This window comes from Bufo gargarizans, chromosome 3 (genome assembly GCF_014858855.1).
Source record: "Bufo gargarizans isolate SCDJY-AF-19 chromosome 3, ASM1485885v1, whole genome shotgun sequence".
In the NCBI taxonomy this organism is placed as follows: Eukaryota; Metazoa; Chordata; class Amphibia; order Anura; family Bufonidae; genus Bufo; species Bufo gargarizans.
In genome coordinates this window covers 600,413,236-600,432,420 of record NC_058082.1, presented here as the reverse complement: position 1 = coordinate 600,432,420, position 19,185 = coordinate 600,413,236, and the positions used below count along the sequence as shown (strand labels likewise).

General features: G+C 42.3%; 1 protein-coding gene across 3 annotated transcripts in view; it reads right to left on the bottom strand.

The window, feature by feature from the left end:
* Positions 1–1,341: 1,341 nt before the first annotated feature.
* Positions 1,342–19,185, bottom strand: part of CMSS1 (cms1 ribosomal small subunit homolog) — a 310,876-nt gene continuing 293,032 nt past the window's right edge. For all 3 annotated transcript variants that reach the window (XM_044284478.1, XM_044284479.1, XM_044284477.1), the window contains exons 3-10: positions 17,626–17,697; positions 14,417–14,546; positions 9,979–10,038; positions 9,412–9,514; positions 4,798–4,858; positions 3,505–3,592; positions 2,217–2,305; positions 1,342–1,550 (exon numbers count right to left, since the gene is read on the bottom strand). In XM_044284478.1, coding sequence (XP_044140413.1) covers positions 1,467–1,550; positions 2,217–2,305; positions 3,505–3,592; positions 4,798–4,858; positions 9,412–9,514; positions 9,979–10,038; positions 14,417–14,546; positions 17,626–17,697 — 687 coding nt within the window. In that variant the 3' untranslated portion in view covers positions 1,342–1,466. The remainder of the gene's footprint in view (positions 1,551–2,216; positions 2,306–3,504; positions 3,593–4,797; positions 4,859–9,411; positions 9,515–9,978; positions 10,039–14,416; positions 14,547–17,625; positions 17,698–19,185) is intronic.

Genomic DNA, 19,185 nt, shown 5'->3' with positions numbered 1-19,185 from the left:
TGCCAGTAGTAACCTCTTTGAACTTTTCTGGGCGGTGCACTGCACTGTCCTTACTGCGTACAGAGTCAGGACGTAGTGGACACAGAATGAACTGACACTGTATGCAGTAACATAGTAACATAGTTTATAAGGCTGAAAAAAGACATCTGTCCATCCAGTTCGGCCTGTTATCCTGCAAGTTGATCCAGAGGAAGGCAAAAAATAGGGGGGAAAAAAAATCCCTTCCCGACTCCAATTAGAATAACTCCCTGGATCAATGACCCCTCTCTAGTAACTATAACCTGTAATATTATTACACTCCAGAAATACATCCTGAACTCTTTTAGTTAATTCACCATCACCACCTCCTCAGGCAGAGAGTTCCATAGTCTCACTGCTCTTACCGTAAAGAATTCTCATGTTTGTGTACAAACCTTCTTTCCTCCAGACGCAGAGGATGTCCCCTCGTCACAGTCACAGTCCTGGGGATAAATAGCTGATGGGATAGATCTCTGTACTGACCCCTGGTATATTTATACATGGTAATTAGATCTCCCCTCAGTCGTCTTTTTCTAAAGTGAATAACCCTAATGTTGATAATCTTTCAGGGTACTGTAGTCCACCCATTCCAGTATTTACTTATGTTGCCCTCCTCTGGACCCTCTCCAGCTCTGCTATGTCTGCCTTGTTTACTGGAGCCCAGAACTGTACACAGTACTCCATGTGTGGTCTGACTAGGGATTTGTAAAGTGGTAGGACTATGTTCTCATTATGGGCATCTTTGCCCCGTTTGATTCAACCCATTATCTTATTGGCCTTGGCAGCAGCTGCCTGACACTGGTTTTTACAGCTTAGTTTGCTGTTAACTAAAATTCACAGGTCATAGTGCAGCGCGTGCCCAGAGAAGATCAGAAAGCGCGACTGCAGGTGGGCATCTGATCTGAGGTCTGACATGGGGGGTCTGATCTGAGGTCTGATGAAGATTGAGGGTCTAGTTTGGGGGTCTGATGAAAACTTTTTTTCTTATTTTCCCTTCTCTAAAACCTAGGTGTGTCTATATGTGTGTGGTTTTTTTTTTTTATGAAACCTTGCACTTTGATGCAATCCTACACATTTCAGCTTTCAGAGGTTTAATGAGATTTTTATGCTTATACAGAAAGTCCGATTTTCTTTGTGTTGTCAGAATTGTGACACTGTCCCTGCAGCACTCTGCTCTTCTCCATAAATTGCAGCTCAGCCCCATTCACATAAATATAATTTTGATAGAAGAAACAGTATAAAATACTGTATTCTGACTTTTATTCTGCTGTGCTTTGTGAGCACACGGCTATCATAGTCCTAATAACGGATTAGTACATTCAGTTAAGAAATTGAAACAAAGCCAGGTTTATTATTTATGCCTATGAGGAATGTAAGGACACACACAATCAGCAGTTAAAACAGAAACATGCAGATAAAAGGTTCACTAGTTGTATAGAACACAGGGGTTAAAATAAACCAATCTTCACAGATCCTTCTCTGCATGCTGCTATGAGACCCGAATCCATGAGTTCAACCATCTCCTTCTTCACCTGCAAAAGCAGAGCACAGAATATCCAGTAAGGTATCCATGAATGACATGAAGATATCACACACATCACTGAGCCAACATTAGCACTGTCATTGGTAAGTGCCAAAGAACGTAGGGACATGTCAAGGGTCATGGTAACACCTAATATCTAACCATACCAAACAGGTATCTCCCCAGTACAACTTATTGCCCTGCAAAGGGATAAAAAAATAAAAAAGAAGAAGAGGATCAGTGCTTAGCATTGGGGTCCTAGGCTTAAAGACTATGCACACCTTTGGGGGCAATTTTGTTGTTGCATTGTACTCATTTAGGGGTAAAAATCATTTTTTTCAGTTGGTCTGTATTAAAAATATGGAGCCCTTTTTTCTGTACTGAGATGCTCTAGTAGCAGGATCTGAATTTTCTATCTTTTCCGTTACTTGGGGAACTGACGGCTCCTTATGTTTGCTCTCTGACCTTATAAAACGCTCATGATAGCTCAGTTATATTTTACTGATAAGAATGTGGCTTAAATAAGTATTTATGACTTCTTAGTAGTTTATAAGGTTTATTAGATGACCAGCACAAAGTGAACGTACCAGTCACACAGTTAGAAAAACAGTAAACCCTTTGTGTGGTGCTATAGGTGGCATTATACAGGTCAAGGGCAAAATAAAGCAGTATTTACCTCTGGTATATCCACCATCCTCCTCAGCTTCTGATCCCTCCAGTTCCAATCTAAAACAAGGTATTTCAAGGACTGCAAGCTGAGCCCATCTATGAGCAGGAAAACAGGAAAATATTACCACATAATAACGTGAGGAACTATCTTCTAAGTACAGCACAGAATTTGGGAATGGGGGGGGGGGGGAGTCTTTAAAGGCTATGGTCACTTTTTTTATGATTGAATTTTACTCATTTTGGTTTAAAATATATATTTTTTCAATTGAGCTTTATTAAAGATGGTCAGCCATTTCTGAGTTACAGGGGTTAAAAATGAGTGTTTGCAAGCGGTCACAGTCTGCTTTCTTTGAATTCCATCTTCTGACGGCTCATGTGAAGCCCTTATTTCTGACCTCCTAAACACTTATTATAGCTCAAGTCTTATCAAATGTATAAGAATATTGTTTAAATAAGTGTTTATGAGGTCAGAAATGTGGCAGCTTGCAAATAGACTGATGTTTAACCCCTGTATCACAGAAACGGCAGAGTATTTTTAATAAAGACCAACTAAAAATAAATAAATATATTTTTAGCCTAAAATTAGTAATATGAAATCATAAAAAATGCTCCCGAAAGTGTAAGTAGCCTTTAATTGCTTTCACATAAATTCCAATGATACATGGTAGAACGGACTTGTGCTAGAGAAGACATGCCTTCTGTTTAGTATAGGAGACATTTAAAGGGAGTCTGTCAGCAGTTTTGAGCTCTGAAGTGCCCTGGAGGTGGTCCTTTCATATTCAGTGCCCTAGACTCTCTGCACAGAACGCTTCTCGACTTCTCCCCTTTATGTGACAGTTCTAGCGGTTTCCTGAATGGACACCTGAGCTGTCACTCAGAGCAGAGGGAAGGGCTGGGGAGCATTTAGAGCAAAGGACCCAGGACCCTGAATATTACAGGACTGCCCCAAGGACTTGAGGGCTGAAAACTGCTGACTGACTCCGTATAAATGTATTGCCCTTTTATTAAAGACTTTGGCCACACTTATGGCAAGAATACTGCAGTCTGTGACAACATTCTTGCTGTCAAAAACACCCAAAGAAGTCAGTGGGGTGCAATAGTATTCACTGGGGTTGGTTTGAGTATGGATATGTCATGGATGCCATGGTGCCGTTATAAAAGAAGCCACGGTACCCGTCAGTACTCCCAGTGATGATCATGGCTGATAACAGGGAGCAATAGAGTATATTTAGCTACACACCAAATAGAGCATTCAGAGCCCTTATAGATTGCATATAGTAAAAACCATGTCTTGCCTTGTTCTATGAGAGCTTTTACCCTGCCCGGTGTTCCTACTCCCAGGTGAGTGACGTTATTTTCCAGCCATTTGATCTGCTCTTTAATCTGTGATAAAGTTTGAGAACATGGAGGTTATTTAGTAAATTGTCACATTCGGAGTCATCAAACTATGTTTTCCGATGCATAGGGAATGTCTTTTTGTGGTTTAAGGGGTTGCTTGAAATTAGCAAGCATGGCTGACTTCTTCCAGAAACAGCGCCACATTTGCCCAGGGGATGTATTTGGTATTGCAGCTAATCTCATACATTACCACAATTTTGTGAAAAATAAGACGGGATGTCCAGCTTCCAAAAAAAGACGCTGTTCTTTATTCCAAAAATGACACAGGATAAAAACAATCCAACACGGCAAGCAGGTCTACATGTTTCGGGTGCTCTCATACTGATCCTTATTCATGACACATTGGTTGCTGAATGGCTACATGTTTAAATAGCTGAACTTCCTGGCCCTCGCAGATGGTTTGGATTAGCAGGAGTGGACACACAAAATTTGGTTCCGCCTACTATCCAAATGCCTTGTGAATATAAGGGCAAGGATACACATAGAAATAAAAAGTTGGATATGTAAAAAACCCACAAACTGTTTTAAAAGTATATATGAGCAAAGATCAGTAATGCGGGATTAGATCGTGTTTGCGATTTAACCCTGCTGGAACTCGGGAACCCATGCGAAAAAATCCAGTAGGACTCCCTGTTCAGGAGCTTTCGCTTGTACCACAATTTGGTACATGAGGCGCACAGCAGTCCAGAATGCTACTGTCGGCTCTCCGAGCTGCAATGACATACACTATCAGGACTGCCTGCGCACACGAGTCCTCTCCGTTATGTTAGTGTGGCATTTCAGTGCAGGAAAGGAGGACAATGAGGAAATAAAAAGTAGCAATCTAGGCTCTTATTTGCGGTACTGCAGATAACAGACAGACTGCCTTTAAAAGGGTTAGAAAAATATGTCCGCCTTCATAAAAAATGGTGCATAATCCTGTCCGCTGGTTGTGTGTAATGTTGTAGTCCAGCTGTATCAAAGCGAATGTGGCCGAGCTGTAATACCGCACACAACCTGTGGACACTTATGGTGCCGATTTTGCAATGTATAATCAGTTTAATATATCTATCATCACTTTCATTTTCTTTTGATTCATTTAAAAAAAGGATGTGTATTTCATTGGGGACAAATAGCAACAAGTGCCATTTAAACGGTGCCGCCTGCAGAATAGGACAGAGTAACAAATAGTGACTGCAGCGCAGAAATACCTTAATGTGCTTTGCAAATAATTTCATTATCTTGGTGTCACCTCGGAACGCATTTACTAGTCTGCAAGAATGGGGATAAGAATGAAGCATGAGGATTGGTGAGAAAAGACTACCTGTATATTACTATATTATAAGAGACACTAAGACAGACATATGTATTGTGTAATGCTGGATCCCGATGCTGGCATGGAAAATCTACCGGCATCAACATCCTAACCGGTTTAGGATACTTTCACACTAGCGTTCGGGGCTCCGCTTGTGAGTTCCGTTTGAAGGGGCTCGCAAGCGGCCCCGAACGGATCCGTACTGCCCCAATGCATTCTGAGTGGATGCGGATCCGCTCAGAATGCATCAGTCTGGCAGCGTTCAGCCTCCGCCTGGCCGTGCGGAGGCAAACGGATCCGTCCAGAGTTACAATGTAAGTCAATGGGGACGGATCCGTTTGACGTTGACACAATATGGCTAAATTTTCAAACTGATCCGTCCCCCATTGACTTTCAATGTAAAGTCTGGACGGATCCGTCTGAGCAACTTTCACACTTAGAATTTTTTCTAAAATATAATGCAGACGGATCCGTTCTGAACGGCTCCCATCGTCTGCATTATAGGAGCGGATCCGTCTGTGCAGACACCAGACGGATCCACTCTGAACGCAAGTGTGAAAATAGCCTGACTCCGTTTTATTCCATTTTAGGCCACCTGCACACATTGCGGAAAGTGCATGAGATTATACAAATCTTATGTACACTTTGCGGATTGTTTCGGTGTGGAAATTGACCTGCATTGCGGATTTTCAAATCCACAGCTTGTCCATTATGTTAGCTTCAGATTTTTCCTTTTTCAATGGAAGGGTGAGACCTGTGGCAAAACAGCGTGAAATCCACACCAAAAAACCAGTTAGAAATTGCAGATTTTGGTGCAGATATTCTGCAGAAACGCATATAAATACGCACGAAAATCCATGCGGATCTTATGTGCGTTCATCCGGTGGCCTTAACCCTTTCATGACCAAGGGTCATTGATGCCCCAGTGTCCAGGTCAAAATTTACAAATCTGACATGCGTCACTTTATGTGGTAATAGCTTTGGAACGCTTTTACTTATCCAAGCCATTCTGAGATTGTTTTCTCGTTGACACATTGTACTTCATGATAGTCATATATTTGAGTCAATATATTTCACCTTTATTTATGAAAAAATCCCAAATTTACCAAAAAGTTTGAAAAATTCACAATTTTCCAAATTTCAATTTCTCTGCTTCTAAAACAGAAAGTGATACCTAATACAATATTTATTACTTAACATTCCCCATATGTCTACTTTATGTTGGCATCATTTTGGAAATGTAATTTTATTTTTTTAGGACGTTAGAAGGCTTAGAAGTTTAGAAGTAATTCTTACAATTTTTAAGAAAATTTCCAAAACCCACTTTTAAAGGACCAGTTCAGGTCTGAAGTCCCTTTGTGGGGCTTACATAGTGGAAACCCCCATAAATGACCCCATTGTAGAAACTACACCCCTCAAGTTACTCGAAACTGATTTTACAAACTTTGTTAACCCTTTAGGCGTTCCACAAGAATTAAAGGAAAATGGAGATGAAATTTCTAAATTTCACTTTTTTGGCAGATTTTCCATTTTATAATTTTTTTTTCTTTAACACATTGAGAGTTAACAGCCAAACAAAACTCAATATTTATTATCCTGATTCCGCGGTTTACATAAACACCCCACATGTGGTCGTAAACTGTTGTACGGGCACACGGCAGGGCGCAGAAGGAAATAAATGCCATACGGTTTTTGGAAGGCAGATTGTGCTGGATTGGTTTTCTGAACGCCATATGTTTTTTATTTTTCTGCCGATCAGTCTTGTGCAGGGGCTCGTTTTTTGCAGAAAGTGTTGAGGTTTTTATTGGTACCATTTTTGGGTACATAGGATTTTTTGATCATTAATTATTACACTTTATGGGGCAAGGTGACCCAAAAATTGGCTGTTTTGGAACAGTTTTCATTTATTTATTTTTACAGCGTTCATCTGAGGAGTTAGGTCATGTGATAGTTTTATAGAGAAGATCGTTACGGACGTGGCAATACCTAATATGTATACTTTTTCTTATTTATTTAAGTTTTACACAATAATAGCATTTCTGAAACCAAAAAAATGATGTTTTAGTGTCTCTATAGTCTGAGAGCCATAACTTTTTATTTTTTGGGAGATTGTCTTAAATAGGGTATCATTTTTTGCGGGACGAGTTGACGGTTTGATTGGTACTATTTTGGGCGTCATAAGCCTTTTTGATCGCTTGCTGTTGCACTTTTTGTGATGTAAGGTGACAAAAATAGCTTTTTTTGGCACTGTTTTTTTATTTTATTTTTATGGTGTTTATCGGACGGGGTCTATCATGTGATATATTTATAGAGGCGGTCGTTACGGACGCGCCGACACCTAATATGTGTATTTTATTTTATTTTTTCATTTTTTTATAGGAAAAGGCAATTTATTTTTTTAATTTACATTTTTATTTATTTATTTACTTATTTTCTCTTTCATTATTTTCACTTTTTTTTATCAGTTCCCTCTTGGATCTTCAAGATCCAGTGGGGCTGATAGTTGTACTATACTTTGCAATGCTCTTGTATTCCAAAGTATAATACTTCCAGATGTCCTGTAGGTGGCAGCACTGGACACCTTTCCATGGCAACAGGACGCTTTTGCAAAGCGTCCGGTTGCCATGGCAACCATCGGGTGCTGCAATCACAGCGCTGCAGCCCCGATGGTTGAGAGAGGGAGCTCCCTCCCTCTGTTAACCTCATGGATGCCGCAACCGCGGCATCTATGGGGTTACAGGAGAGTGTCAGCATAGAGCTGACACTCTCTGCTGATGGCGGCAGCTCAGTAATGGAGCCGCCGCCATCGCACACAGCAGGGGGATCGGGGGGCAGCGCTGGAAAGGTGGGGGGGGGATCGGGGGTCTACAAAATGACTGCATGGGTAGGGGGGGATCGGGGAGGCTACAAAATGACTGGAGGGGGCGGGGAGGGGGCGGACCACATCTCGGCAGCTAGTAGGAGTTGAGCTGCAGGCGGCACAAGGGGGGGCACAGACACAGATCGGAGGCACAGATCGGCAGGGGGGGGGGTGTATTACTCGAGGACACATTACCTGATTTCATGCTCTGGTCTGCAGAGCGCAGATCAGAGCATGAAACCGGCATTTTAACACTGCCGCGATCCGATTGGTTAGTCTGCACAGACTAACCAATCGGATCGATTGCCGGCAAGGGGCCACTCTGATTGGTCCCTTGCCGGCATTACTGCACTGTATGCTGTCCGTGACAGCATACAGGGCAGGGGCAGAAGCTTTAATCCAAGCGCTTTGCAGCGCTTGGATTAAAGAGCTGCCAGAACGTTTATATACGTGGTAGCTGCACGGGGTATGTGCAGCTATCACGTATATATACAGATTGCAGTCGTGAAAGGGTTAAAGAGCATCTGTCAGCAGATTTGCACCTATGACACTGCCTGACCTGTTACATGTGCGCTTGGCAGCTGAAGACATCTGTGTTGGTCCCATGTTCATGTGTGTCCGTATTACTGAGAAAATCCATGTTTTAATCTATGCAAATTAGGCTCTAGGAGCAATGGGGGCGTTGCCGTTACACCTAGAGGCTCAGCTCTCTCTGCAACTGCCGCACCCCCTGATTGACCGTAACAGGTGCTGAAAACGTGATTACGCCTGGCCCTGTCAAAGTGCGCAGCAGTTGCAGAAAGAGCAGAGCCTCTCGGTGTAAGGACAACGCCCCCATTACTGCTACCAGCTGCCAAGTGCACATGTAACAGGTCAGCCAGTTTTATAGGGACAAATCTGCCGACAGATGCCCTTTAAACACAAAGTAATGCAACTATGAAAGTATTGATGATTACAAAATTTCCTACCTTTTAGTGTATACAGCTTCTATTCAGATCTGCATATCTCCATGGTTACAGACTTCAAATAAATAGCTTTTAGTTTGATTCTGCAAACATGTCTCCCTTCCCTCTTCCTCAGATTCCTGGTAACCTTCTCTACTATATATATATATGTTAATTTGGGGTAAAATCTGACTTCAGGTTCAAATTACACCCAGGTTTTGATTGTAGTCTGTTCCCATGGAGATGTCTAACTCTGCATAGGAGCTGTACACACAAAACGGTAGTGTTTTTTTTATTTAGTTGCATAGTAACAAAAGGAATACCCTCTTTTTACAACATGTACTTTCTTTAGATCCATAATTTTGTGCTGATTAATTTCTTAATACACTTTCATAACGATCAGAGCTCTTTTCTGGTACCGAGCCCCAAGTCCCCCTCATAAACAAATAATAAAAGGATTAAATGGTGTCTGCCTGCTGCTACCTCTAGAGGGAGCTCTGTGCGTTCTCTGTATACACTGAACTGGAAGAACACATTATACTGTGAGCTGCGGTGCTGGTTTGCTTCTGCATGTCAGCCGCAGAATCTTGCACTTGTACGTTCATTTCCTATTATTAGGAGGTTCTGGTCTAACTCTGCTTTCTAGACATAAGAGCAGATGATGTAGAAATGAACAGAAAGTCATTGATCGCCGTTTGACACTTACTTAATCAGTTCCAGGGTGCGGTGAGCAGAACTGCAGACAACCAGAATGAGGACAGATCTCTTTTCTTTGTGATTTTTTGTTAGCTTTGACCATTTAGGGCAGACTGAAAATGAACAGAATTATATTTTAGATTCATTTTTACAAATGTCTGCTCTAAATTCACTTTTACAAGTTTTTGCACTAAAAGAAAAGTATCAGTGTGCACACTGCAAATGTGTTAATACATTCATAGACAAAAAAAATATCGTGTGGAGTCATCCACCAATCCAAAATACTGTCCAGAAAATGTTGAGGGGGAAAAAAGCCTGTAATACCAATAATAACCACAAGATGGTGGTAGCTCACTCATACTATCCAAACAGCATTGTATGGTGTAATTGTAAGCCACATGGGACAGGAATCATGAAGCCTGTAGTTAAGTTGTATTATACGTGCATGGTTTTATTTGCACTTATACTATATTGTATTGTTTATATAAAGATGCTATAATATCAGTAGCATTTGTATCAGCGTTCACCCCAATATAACTGCGGTGGTTCCCCCCCCAAAGTCATGTACCATACTTACTCTCCTTTAGGTACGATGACATGGTATGGCTGAGGTCATTTTCTTTTGCAAAACAATTATCTATGAATACATATAAAAAAATGTATTAAAGGGGTATGCTGGTACTTAAGGGCCCTTTACAAAGACCGAGAATCCAAAAGATAACTGCATAGGAACGCTTGGTAGCGATGATCTGGCAGTGTAAATGTACCGCCAATTACCTGATAAATGAAAGAAATGCTCATTCGTCGGGTAATTGAATTGTTGGGCGCACACAAAAATTATCATTTACTGGTAGATCCTGCTGAGTAATCACGATATGCTGCCGGCAAACAACAAGTCAGTATGGCATTAGTGATGGCTCCTCCCCATACTATGGAGAAGATCGCTGCATGTAATAGCAGAGGTCTCCTCCACTGACGAGCAGGCGATTGTTGGAAAGGAACACTTTCTTCCCGACAATCTTCTGCTATGTCGTCCTGTATAAAGGGACCTTTAGATATTAATAACCTATCCTCAATATCAGATTGGTGGGGATACCGGGTATCAGGCCCCACAGATCAGCTGTTGGTGCTGCTAATTATACACTGGACAGAAAGCTTCTGCTTCCCGCTCCATCCAATGTATAGTTTATGGATGCCCGATACATCTGATCGGCTGTCAGATCGGATGTTGATTATTCTGAGGATAGCCCACCGATATCCAAGTACCCAAAATCTCTTTTACTATTTCATTATTCTTTATAAGATTATTAAAATGATCATTTATTCAGCATCTAAACATCAGAACTTAGTAACAGTGATAACTAACATTAATTAAAACAGAAATGTGTTTATAGCTCATGTCCTCTGCTCAGTTTTGACAATACTAAACTGGGTTGGGGCTGGGAACAGCAGGACAAACATACCTTTGTGAAGCTTTTGCTATCAGGAGAAGTGTGAATATAAAGCTTTATTCTGCCAGACTGCTTCTGCAAGTGCCCCGGGTGTTCACTATGAAATATTCTGTGCTCTCTCATAGCCCCTTACCAGCTTCTCTGGGTGACAGCTCAACTAAAGATATGTTTTTGCTTCTCTCCCTAGCCACAGACTAGTGCTGTCAACAGTTTAGTATGGTCAAAACTGCTGTCAGACCCCCTTTAAAGTCTATGTTAACCTTTGACATGGAAAAAATGATGTATACATATATTAGTGGATAACTTGAGCAAACAAAGTTGCAGTAACTTTTATGATACCATTTTCATTAATTTTGAGACCCTTGATATTCAGTTTGCCATCTGCTCTAAATTGCAGACTTTTATCACGTGCTTGTCCCTCTCAGTGGTACATGCTGGAGGTGAAGTCTGTGGGCCAGATTCATCATTACACTTACATCTTACTCCACTTACGTCCAAAGTCACTTTTGGCTAAGTCAGATTTATTAATGGTCCTTTAATACTGTGATAAATGTGATTTGACCATAGCAGTTTATTCTTCGGTAGCACGTCTTTACGAAAAAGTTGCATGTTCTAATAAAAAGACGCATAAGATAAACATGGTCCTCACTGGAGTGAAATTGCGCAATTTTATGCGACTTTTTAAATTGTCGCAATAGTAAATCTGTCTAGAGATTCATTTACATAAGAAAACACGCCCACCTTCAGAAAACTGGCGAGCATAGCGCAGAGCCAATAAAAGTCGCAAATTTTTGCGCAGTTTTAGCATACATAACCTAATAGGCTGAAATTTGTCAGCACAAAATAACGTAGTACTACAGCAAAAAAAAAAAAAAACACATACCGGTCTGGTGGATGCCTAAAGGACACCCTATCCCTTGTATGGTAGACATGATTGTTGATTATAACGTGAACGTGGGGCGTCCCAGGGTTTGAAAGAGAGGGTCCTGGGTGTCAGAATAGAGGGTCCAGAGTGACCTGTTTTAGCATGTTAGTAAATTCATAATTCTCTGAGGCCAACGCAAGTCTACTGAAATGAACAGTGACCACTGAAGAAGACAATGGCCTATGGGTCCATCATATCTCCAATACGAGGACGGAGCCAAGCAAAACTAGGTCACGGTTAGGGCAAGTAACCCCGCTTGTGAATAAATCTGCTATCCCTCAGGAACGTGGCTAAAAATAAACAGGTATGGAATAAGAGACCTTTCATTTTCTTGAGAAGGGAAAACAGATCTTGCCCATACATGAAATCTCATATAACAGAAGCAGATTATCTTTGGAATAACCTACAACATTTATAACAATCACAAGCCCGACGCTTGAGCCTTAGGTTTCTCCGGATGGTTCAAACAGAGTGCAAGCAAACAAGAGCAGGCCTTGAGAAGCCTATACTTATGTCCCAACCACACACTGAAATCTCTGCGGTTTCCAGAAGTGAAGCATTTTTATTTAACCTTTTCTGTGGTTTCTGATACTGTGGCTGAAGGTATAGGCCCAGAGTAGGCATCAATCTCTTTGAATGTCTCTTAAAGGGCACCCGTGACCTGCACACGGTAGAGGCGGCCATTTCTAATGAGCATATATTCATGAGGAATACACCATAGCAACTCATTAGGAAGCAATGTAATGGCTGAGGTTACTGGCAAGGAAACAGGATAGGACCTTGGAGACATAATGAGGTACGGTGAAGGAGGAATTACAGACATGTAAGGAAAATTACTATTTAAAGGGATTTTTTTGCCTGGACACTATAGAATCTGTAATTTTACAGACAGCCACAGTCTGACAACTATATTCACATGCCTATGGAACAAGTGAGCAAAACAAGTTCGCTGGAGCACCCTGAGGAAAGCAGAGGAGCCTTAGACCCCATGTTCTTAGGACCTGATATAAGCAATTCTGAGAGATCAGTCTTTTATACAGTAATTATAATATTCATGAACACTCCAGAAATGTCTGGGAGACTCCTAAATTCCAGAAGAGTGGGCTTTTTTTTTTTTTTTTAGAGATCATCCTTGATTCAAGAAGAGCAGTATGGACTGCACAGGCCTCAGCGACCTTCATGGAACCACCAATGGTCTGGTGACTGCCCACGTAAGGGAAGGGGTACTAGGGCTGGCACTGTAGCTGCCACTATGATGGAAAAAAAACATGGTTGTCACTAGTTTTGGAAGGGAAATGGGACCTTTGGGACTTTGGCTGGCACTAAATAGCGGCACAAGCTTAAATATTGGGGTCTGAGGTAGCAGTCACATCTGGTCTCAGGTGCCTGAAGTCTACCAAAGGCATTGGATTGGGGGCATGAGCTATGCAAGGAATACAAGCGTGAAAAAGGTATCTCCCTAAAGTATGTGGTGTCCCCACAGCAATTTTTAATGTCAGTGTATTTCATGCATTGTATTTTGTGCACTGTGTCCTATAGGCTGTATATGGAGAGAGCAGTGGGAGTTTCTTGATTACTGTACTAGGTAGGGCTGGCACCACCCCTACCTCTCTAGAAGGAAGTGAGCTCAGAGTAGTCTAAGTTGTGTTTGTGTAAACAGTAAGGACACAGTGCAGATTACATGTTTTTTCTGCGTGGATTTCATGTAGACTGCTTTTTTTTCCTTAGGTGTGGAAATTGACTTGCTGTGCAGACTTTAAAATCTGAAACATGTCAATTGGCAGTTGTATTTTTTCTGAGGGAAAGTGTTACTGAATGCAATAGAACGTTTAGCGGCAATGCAAGGAGGATTGCAGAGAATTTGTCAGAGAAAGGTCAGGCCACTACATTGAGGCTACAGATTTCTCTGCATACTGGTGGGAGTAATAAGCTTCAGGTTCCCCATCATTTCAAAACAACAGAAGATTCCTCTGTTCAGAGACTGTATTCCACTGAGGATAGTACAGAGCTAACATATAGCCAGAGTGACCGACATCAACTGCACCCCTTGGTCGAGTTGGAAATATTGTGCAGACTATAAAAAAAAAAAAAAAAAAAAAAAGAGACTCAGCTCTCTATTTCCCATATACAGCCTTGGGAATTGCATACAAAAGCTGTAGAGACTGCTGTTAATGTGTAGAGTGCTTGTGTGAACCATCTATTGAATGACTCGTTGCACAGAACATCACTCTCCTAAGTTGCAGGAAACCCTGCCTTGCAGCTCATAATATACCACCACCAAGGGCACCTCAAACCACCACCAGGCAGAAGAAGACAGGTCGGGTAGGAAAGAAAGGTGCATCCTTCTCATCACCGTCAGAGTGAGTAACTACAACTACTATTATTACCAAACACAACAACTTACTAGCAAAGTACAGGATAATTTACTTCAATATTACAATAAACATTCTACAAAATAAAATGTTTTCTGCTATACTTTTTGTTACCCTTATATTCTACATCGAGTAGGGACCTTTATGTCTCTATACTATATATGCTGTACATTACCAGGAGAGAGTCCTGGACTGAGGATCATACCTTATGCTATAGTTCCTCTAGATATTTGCTATTTTTCCGTACCATAAAGTGATGGCTCATACCTGGTAATTGGAGTTCCTCCATCTCAATCACTGAGCGCGTCTTGGTGTAGTATTGCTCAATAAGATGCTGCAGATCTTCTGGAGTTCCAGATTTTGGTTCAGATGATGCAAGAACATCAGTGATTGTCTTCTGGTATAAAACATTTGTAACAGGTTAACCAATGTACTGAAGCCCCAAATATCTGTCACTAGTATTACATAGACTTAGGGGGGAATTTTCATGACCTGCACTGCAGAATCCTGGCTTCAAAAAGTTGCAAATTAACGCCAAGCAACTTTTCTGAGCCGATCTGCAGAAAAAATAGCGACATTTTACATTTTTACACTGCTTACTCTAGTTTTGAACAGTGGGTGGAAAAGTGGTCCTGGTTAGCTTCTTGAGCAGAGTTAAGCCAAATAAAAAAAACTAAGACTTAAACTGGAATGCACACGGATGTCATCCATATTTTTTGCGGATCCTTTTTTTGCAGACCGCAAAATACTGAAAAAGCCATACGGTCGTGTGCAAGAGGCTTTACTCCAGTGAAAGCGTGGTGTAGAAAGCGGAGCAACGTCTAAAGACAGAAGTGTTAGACTTAGGGTGGGTTCACATCTCCGTTCTGGATTCCGTTATGGCTTTACGTTATAACATGGTTATAAAGGAAAATAACGGAATCCATAAGACAGATCCGTTATGCTGCCCATAGACTTGCACTATGACGGAATGCAAAACGGAAGCCTTTAAAAGGCAGCCGTCTTAATAGAAGTCTATGGGAATCATAAGGGACCCGTCCCGTTTCCATTATGCAGAACGGATTAAAAAGGCCTGTCGACAGGACTTTGTTTTCCGTCTTGCATAACTGGAACCAGACGGATCCGTTATAATTCCCATAGACTTCTATTAAGACGGGATGCCTCTTAAAGGCTTCCGTCTTATGGATTCTGTTATTACGGTAAGCCATAACGGAATCCAGAACGCAAATGTGAACCCACCCTGAAAGATGGGACTTTAACAAATCTGAAATTGCCTGTACTTGACGCATCAGCACATATCAGCGGCTTTATGGCAGCCTTCAGTCCCAAAACAGAATACAGGCTGCTGTCAATGACAGTCTGCATTCTGACTGGTCTGTAGTATAACTCGATGATAGTGCTATACAATGGCAGACGGACAATCCTACAAAAAGTCACTTTTACTCTTTGGTTGCTTTGGGCAACAAAGACAGTTCTCTTTAGTCCGTTTCATAAATCTCCCCCAAAGTTTTTTTTCTTATCAGGGCTCCAAATCCCCTGCATAGACAAAGAGGACTGGTCACCTCTCCTGACATGGCTGGCTGTTTTACTAAATAATTGTATTCTCCATGCAATAATGATTCTGAAGCATCCTTTCATAAAACTCTATATTCTTTTGTTCCTCAGTTATTGCTACTAGAAGTTTGTTCATGAATCTGCAACTGTGTTTCTAGTTGGGGGAGGGGGTCCCTGCAATGCATGACACTGGCAGCAGTGATTGGACAGTGTTAGACTGGCAGGTAACACCCAGTTGCAGATTCATTAATAAACTTCTAGTAGCAATAACTGAGGGATGGAACATTATATAGAGTTATATGAAATCGTTATTACCTAGACGAGAATGCAAGTAGTTAGACATGTCAGGAGAGGTGACAGGTCCTCATTAAAACAGAGTGCTCTGCTTGCAATGACCACTAGAGGGCACTTACTACACACTGCCATACACTCATTGACCCGAAGGAGTTGTTGGAATTGACGGAACCTTTGTGTGAATGTAATGATGATAGATTTAAGTGATTACAATATTAGATCGAAAGGATGATTATTGAGGAAAATTGTACAATTGAAAGGAGGCTCTAGGACCCTGTTGGGCCGCCTCTAATCTGGATACAAGATGAGACACGGCTGGTCAAGGAGCCATACAGGCTCAGTACGGTATCCTGTAGCACAGGGAGGCTCAACCTGCGGCCCTCCAGCTGTTGCAAAACTACAACTCCCAGCATGCCATAGTAGCTGTAGGCTGACCAGGCATGCTGAGAGTTGTAGTTTTGCAACAGCTGGAGGGACGCAGGTTGGGCATCTCTGCTGTAGCACATTTGACCACAGATGTTACCGCTGGGCCTGTAGACCCTGTACACTCATAAGTTGCCATAGTTGTCATCCCAGCCGGTCCCATAAATGCTGGATTGGTGATAAATCTGGTGACCGGGCAGCCAAGGAAGTGTTGTAATCTGGAGGAGACATTCCTGGGAAACCCTTGTTGTGGATGGGTGACCATTATCCTACCATGAGAGGCAACACATGTGACCCCAGGATGTCCTGCACATATGACTGAGCTGTTAGTGTCCATCGTATCACTACTAGGGGTGACCGACTGTCATATGTGAGGGCTCCGCACATGATCACACCAGCAGTCGGGGCAGAGTGTCCTCCACAGCAAAGGCAGGATTGAAGCGCTCAATACGAGGCCTCCACACTCCAACCCAACCATTGTGGAGACCCAAACAGAACCTGGATGCGATTCCAGTCCATAGCAGTCTAGGTTTCTTGTTCATGACACCATGGGAAATAGCAGGACATGTAATGGGCGCCATGACACCAAATTTCCTTCTGCTAAGTGCCTGGAGAGGGTCCGCTACCTGTGTCTGGATGGTGGACAACGAAACTGTGGGAGCTGCTCGTGCTTGTCGGTGGATCAGACAACCCTCACTACTGATGATCTGTCTGGCCCGTCCGGAGCCTGTTTACTGTGCGTGCCCTCACGTAACCACTGCTCCCAACACCTCCTGACAGCTACAGTATGTCAGAACGGCTATCCTGCTCACGTCAGTCCAATGACGCACCCCCCCTCAAAAATCTGTAAACTGGGCAAAATGTCATCAAGTGCATTCTAGAGGCATGTCTAACAGTCCACAATCTCTCACAAACAGGTACATTACCCAAAAGTAGCCTCTGAGAGACACTTCTTTTTTAGGGCAGCGGAGGAAGCCCCTTTTACCCTCTTGTGACAAGACCTAGTATCTAATAATTTACATATCTGCCCGAGACATAACTGCATGACAAGTTTTGCAGCAATCCGACATTTCTATCAGGGTGCGTTATTTTTTTGGGCAATGAGTGTACATTGATCACATTAGTAGCACAATATGCAGTAGGCCCCATTGCTCCCTCTAGTGGAGATTCAATTTAAGGGGTAGAAAGCTTTGAAGTTTTTGTACCTTCTTCCTTTTCCTGGACTTCTTTACTGTCTCCTCCTTTTCTTCTGGTTTGTTTAAGATACATTCCTTGGCCTGTGAAGTGAAATAAAATAAACCAAAATTCATGTTATTTTTCTGTACAATGTAAGCAGACTGTTAGAAACCATGGCACAATTTTACATATCCGTCATACCTTCCAAATGTTCTGTTTTTAGTAAAGTTACTTTATTTCTACCAAGATCCATCTTATTTTTTTTAAAAAGGAATGTGAATGAAACACAAAAAATACGGTCGTGTACATGAGTCCCAAGAAGACAATGACTCATGGGCCTGACAATCTATTCCTCTTCGTCACACACTAGAGCCAATTTCCAAGGGGGCCAATTAGGTCTCTACCACACATCGTGATGATGTCCGTGACAAGATAGTGTTTAATACATGAAGATGTCCGTGAAGGGTCCATGCTTGGTCCGTGTGTCAATTCTTTGCTTTTTAACTCATGACCTCTCCCTCTGGTATCTGATCAGTGGGAGTCTGACACCTAGGACCCCCGCCGATCAGCTGTTTGAGAACGCACCAATGTTCGGAATAGCACCGTGGCCTTCTCTCAGCTCAAAAAGCACAGCACCGTACATTGTATAGTGGCTGTGTATGGTATTGCAGCTCAGTCCCATTCGCCTAGGGCAGGGGTGGGGACATTTTGTATGTCCTGCGAATGATGCTACAAATATCCAAATGGCCCTCAGCAGCAAAAAGGTTCCCCACCCCTGATCTAGGGCACATAACCAATGAGCATGAAGTTACATGGTCTAGGTAAAGATGAGAGAAGGCCGCAGCGCAACCACAAGGTAATCGGCGTGGGTCCCAGGTGTCACACCCTCACCAATCAGATGCTGATGAGCTATCCAGATGATAGGTCATCTGTAAATAAGTTTTGGAAATAAGTATTTGGAATCCAGGCAAATAAAGGAAGAACATGGACTCCAACGCACCATGTAATCACTACAAGATAACGTGGTCACTGCACCAACTAAACCGGTACATGTACCCTTCGATCTCCGGCAGCTTTGTATTCTGGACACTACATCTTAGGGAGGTGTCGCAGCAGCTGTTTCTACACCTGATCTACAGCCTCAAGCTTTGTATGAGATCTAAGTACATGGACCGGGACACTGGAAGCTAAAAGAGAGATGTCTTTACATCCGTCTGGCTTTTCTTTCTATAATCGGTCACATCTGGTGATACGGTAAGTGGATTTTCCTAGTAAGTGATAATAGGGAGCGTGCCGCTCTGGCCCAGGCGTATCATCTACAAGAGCTCTTCCATCCATGTTTGAAGCTCAGATTGTTAGAGCAGTTTCCTGCGCCGGGTTCTGTGTAGGAAAAAATTATAGATTTTGGCCTAGAGGGATCCAGATGGAAAACGGACACCATTACATCAGCGTTTACATTCCAATGATAGGGGTCAATCCCAGCCCTTCACACCAATGATGTAAGCCCAAAACTTCCTGTAAAATGAGCTCGGGGGAACGTGGACGTGATGGAAACCCTCAGATTCTGCTACTTATGAGCCGCCACCTCC